Source organism: Orycteropus afer, unplaced genomic scaffold (genome assembly GCF_000298275.1).
Source record: "Orycteropus afer afer isolate SDZICR_OR568_19922 unplaced genomic scaffold, OryAfe1.0 scaffold00030, whole genome shotgun sequence".
NCBI lineage: Eukaryota > Metazoa > Chordata > Mammalia > Tubulidentata > Orycteropodidae > Orycteropus > Orycteropus afer.
Window position 1 is genome coordinate 10,355,954 of NW_006921617.1, and position 5,181 is coordinate 10,361,134.

The 5,181-nt window shown below is 38.7% G+C and overlaps 1 protein-coding gene across 1 annotated transcript in view; it reads right to left on the reverse strand.

The window, feature by feature from the left end:
• RBBP8 (RB binding protein 8, endonuclease) overlaps positions 1-5,181 on the reverse strand; it is a 206,209-nt gene that overhangs the window by 137,096 nt on the left and 63,932 nt on the right. The window contains exon 3 of the mRNA XM_007935591.1: positions 3,005-3,100. Within this exon, the coding sequence (XP_007933782.1) occupies positions 3,005-3,100 (96 nt within the window). The remainder of the gene's footprint in view (positions 1-3,004; positions 3,101-5,181) is intronic.

Here is a 5,181-nt window from a genome sequence, read left to right on the forward strand (position 1 = left end):
TAAACGGAGCTCTGGTAGCATAGAGCCTAAGGCATCTGACTGCTAACCAGAAGGCTGGCAGTTCAAACCCACCAGCCACTCCTCAGAAGGAAGATGGGACAATCTACTTCCGTAGTGATACTGCCTCGGAAACCCAAGAAGGGGTCACTATGAATCAGGTCTGACTCGACGGTACATACTGTTTCAAACAACATACTGTTTAAATGTCCTTAGGAAATCTTATCTTGCCCACAGTTTTAAATGCCATTTATATGCAGACATTGACTCTCAAATTTGTTTCTCCAGCTCTAACCTCTCCATTTAGTTCTAGAGCCGTTTAGTTCTAGATTAATACAACTACTTACTTGACACCTCCAGTTGGATAAGATAAAGGGGTGTAGTGCTAAGGCATTTGACTGCTAACCAGTCAAACCACCAGCCACTCTGCAGAAGGAAGACTGGGCAATCTACTTCCGAAAGACTTACCACCTCGGAAACCCAAAGGAGGTCGTTTTCAGTCAGAATTGACTTGATGGCAGTGAATTTGGTTTGGATTTTTTTTTCGGTCAGTACCCTCTCATACCCCTTTGGAGTCCCCAGCTTAACTGCTTCTCATCGCAATTAAAATCCTAATTTTTTACCTATGTCCCTACATATTCTAGTTACTGCCCACTTTTCCAATTTCATGTCCTAATACTCATCCCCTTACTCAGTAAACAAGAAGCACAAGTGGACTTTCTGTTCCTCAAATATTTCAAACTTTTTTTCTACTTTAGACGTTTACCTTTGTCTTTTCTGTCTCTTTTTGCCTCTAGTTCTTTAAGTGACTGGTCCTGTTTTTGGGGAGGGTGGTATAATTCAGTTTTCAGTTCAAATGGTACCTCCTCAGAAAGGCCATCCCTGAATACTCATCAGTATATCTCCACTTTCCAGTGCCTGTGGTCACTTGATTACATCATTTAAGTTTCAATTTCTTCATAATACTTTAACCTGAAATCTCATATTCATTGTAGAGCTCACTTTGAAAAATTTTAAGTATAAGCTCCACAAGAGTATGAATTATCCTGAGCCTCTAAAGCCATGCCTAAGACATTTTAAGAATTCAGATATTTGTTGTTGAATCTGAATTACGATTATAGTGTGAAATTGGAATTCAAATCTACACTTGTGATTCCAAAACACATGAGTCTATTTCATAGTAGGTTGCCTATTCCAGTAAATGTGTACCCAATTAGTCAGCAGTTATACAAGGGTAAGTAATTTTGGTTTGGACATGTGCCCAATATTAGATTATTCTACCACTAAAGGGACAAAGGTAAATTTAAACCCTCCAGCCCTTCTGTGACGTACACAGAAATAATGTTGTTTGTTGTTGTTATGTGCCATCAAATCAACTCTGACTCATAGTGACCACTCCTTGGGTTTCTGAGGCGGTATCACCACGGAAGTAGATTGCCCAACCTTCCTTCTGAGGAGTGGCTGGTGGGTTTGAACCGCCAGCCTTCTGGTTAGCAGTCAAGTGCCTTAGGCACTATGCTACCAGAGCTTCTATACAGCAATAATAGAAAGGAAAAATATTTAAAAAGAAGTCAAGGAACACTGTTTGCTGTACTAGCAATGTCCTAACTATACTTATAGTTCAGAGAAGGCAATACAGCAAATTTGGGAAGCCTTCTCTATTCCTGGGTTTTATCTTCATAGGAGTGAGGAAAGAAAGAAGCCTGTGTGTGGAGATAAAGTAAATTAATAGGCATTATCTCAGGAATAAGGAACCCTGGTGGCACAGCACCTAAGGCATCTATCTGCCTGCTAACCAGAAGGTTGGATGTTCAAACCCACTAGCCATTCCACAGAAGGAAGATGGGGAAATCTACTTCTATAAAGATTTACTACCTCAGAAACCAATGGGGGTCACTAAGAGTTAGAATCTACTTGATGGCAGTGGGTTTATTTTATTTTTTTTAAATCTCAGGAATATTCAGAAAGAAGAATCTCTGGACTGCCTGGAAATGGAGAGGTAGTAGGGCTTCAAATTGGTTCTTCCCAGTTCAGTCTTGGCTGATGAAGTGAAACCAGAATGGATCCAAATTTGTAAAATGTAGGCGAAGGAGACTAATAATCGGAACAGAAAAATTATGGGTTGATGCCCTGCTAGAAATTTAACCTCTCTCTTAGAAAACAAGGGTTTTGTGAACATTGCATAGCAACCAAATCTCTTGAGTAGCAGAGTTGGGAAAGTGGTACCCTGCTCAAAGATGAGGTCTACTGTGCCACTTTGAATGTGTGTCACTCTCCACAGTCCTGAAAATAATCCATTCTCCTGTACCAGGCTTCTGAAAGGACTCACTACAACTCTTCCAGATCTCCCATTCCAGGGCTTCAACCTGTAATTTTCCTGTTCCGGTTACCCTTACGCTTCATTGGCTATAACTGAACTGGTTTGAACTGGTTCAAAGCCCTGGTTATGTGAGAAGAAAGGAGAATGGTAAGAATAAGAAACCCCACTGCTATAAAGTCAATTCTGACTGATAGTGACCCAATAGGATAGGGCAGAACTGTCCCCTGGGGTTTCTAAGACTATAAATCTTTATGGAAGGTGACTGCCATATCTTTGTTCCATAGAGTGGCTGGTGGGTTCAAATAGCCAGCCTTTCAGTTACCTGCTGAACACTTAACCACTGTACCACCAGGGCTCCTTGAAATAAGAAAAGAATGCAAGAATAAAACTCCGAAGCAATTTCTATCTATTTAGAAGTAAAAATGCAATTAAAGCAACAAAACAATTAAAACATTGCTACCCTTAATCTCACCCTGTATTTAACACCAGGTAAAGATATATTTAAAGGGTAAACTCATGCAATCCACTATAATGAATGAAAAAAAGAAGTATAGTTAATTTCATATTTATTCAAAAGTTATAAGGAAGTAGGGGAAAAATCACTTTTAATCCAAAAACTAATTACACGTTAAAACCAAAATTAGTATTAAGTGAAAAATCACTTCTAGATCCAAGTGCCAGACTCACCGATCTTCTAAAACTTTAATGGTTTCATGAAGGACCTTCTGTTGCTCTCTCAGTTGTTGGTTTTTGGTGAAGAATTCTTCCAGTCTTTGTGCATCTCTAAAAGTGAAGAAGTCAATCTAAGTTTTTTAGAGAAAAAATATTCTAATAATTCTATTATAAGAACGCCAAAGTACGGTCTCACATTCACATAGCATGAATTCCTTTAGCAAAACAAATAGCTTACATATCTTATTAACCAGAGTTCAAATTCACTAGGAGTTTCATTCTGCAGTATTTTCACCCACTATAGAGAGGTATTAAGGAGCTCTGGTGATATGCTGGGCAAGGCATTTGGCTGCTAACTAGAAAGTTGGAGGTTCAAATCCACCAGCTGCTCCATGGGAGGAAGATGAGGCAACCTACTTCCATAAAGATTTACAGTCCTGGAAACCCAAAGGGGGTCGCTATGAATCAGCATCCCAATCGGCAGTGGATGGGTTTATAGAGAAGTACCCCGAGTATCTGGCATTCATTACACAATGCTGGAACACAGAGAGGGAATGGATTTTGATACCACTATTGGCTCAGTTTTATCAAAATGGCTATAAAAATGTATACTTACTGTTTAAGATTTTGTCTACATTTGTTAATGTAAATAGCAGATTACTCTTATACCATCCTTATTCCAATTATGGGAAATTTGTACTTTCTAACTTACTAATTTTGTTTCCTGAAACTTTCTACTTGGTATTATAGTCAAGTGGAAGAACATGAACTCTAAACCCAAATGCCTGGATTTAAATTCCAGCTCTGACCTGGTTCAAGAAAATTAAACTTTCGGTGCCTCAAAAAATACAGATACAATAGTACCTACCTCATAAGGCATTTGCAAAGACTACATATTAATGTATGTATAGTATGTAAAACACTGAGTGCACATAGAAAGCTCTTTAATTATTTACCATTAGGAGCTTATAATCAGGAACAAATAAAGACTTCTAAAATTTTCTTCTGGTAGAATTTGATTACTTTTCAAGGTTATGGCATATTTTACCCCACCATCATTTTTTAAAAAAATCACATTATTATATCAAGTATGCATGCATTTTGATATTAAGAAAATCCATTGGGAATTTGAAATTTTCTGTACTGTCTTGAAGGTGAAAATACAGGACAATACTGTGGTTCACACATCTTCCCCATCTCTCCTCAAGGGTCTGAAATACTGAATCAAATAAGGGTGGCAATCTAGTATGTCACAAAAAGTAGATATCAAAATGACTGTGTCAAAGTGGCTAGAATGTAGAATATCACTGGTACGAAAAACAGATGAAAAAAACAACAAAGTCAACATGTCCGCGAGTGGTCGATTTTTTCCAAATGATTTGGTCTTGATCCTTGGTTCCAGAGATAACCTCAAAGACCTTGGAATTTCCCCAATGACTGAAGTTTCTTTCCTATCTAAGAGGGCTCCAGACCTGACATTGTTGAGCTAATGGGGTAACTGAGGTGGGTCTGGCTATGCCAGAAAAGATCCACCTGTGATATCAGCAGACCTTCAAGGAGGAAGAAGAATTCAATCACAATTCAATAATGAGGCTCTTTAATAAAGGCTCTTGACAAGGAAGCTCCATGGGCTTCATAGTTGGTGAAAGACATTATGAATGTGGGAGGATAACACATCCCTCCTGGGATATGAAAGTTCCACATTGGGAATCCTTCCAGACATTGCACTATGTATGCATCTCTTTATTTGATTACTTTTTGCTATAACAATACTATAATTTTAAGTATAGTACTTTATGTGAGTTCTATGAGTCGTTCTGGTAAATTATTAAACCCAAGAGAGCAGTGGGAGCCAGTAGGTCAAAAGTGAGGAGAGCCAAGCTTACTGCTGGTATCCTGGAGAGGGTTCAGGGAACCCTTGAGTTTCTAACCAGCAAGTCAGAAGGGAGTGGAGCTCTGGGGACTCCTGAAGTCCCGGGCAGACTTTGCAGTTTAAAGGACTGAGCCCTTTATCAGGTAAAGTCTGACCTAACTCTATTGGTTAGCGTCAGAGGAAGAACGATAGAGGAGTACAGATTTGGATTTGATTGATCCTTAGAGTATAGTGTCAGAGAAGTGCAATTTGCATTTTCCACACAATCAGGTACCATATGTATCTACATCTATCTATCTATCCATCTATCCATATATAT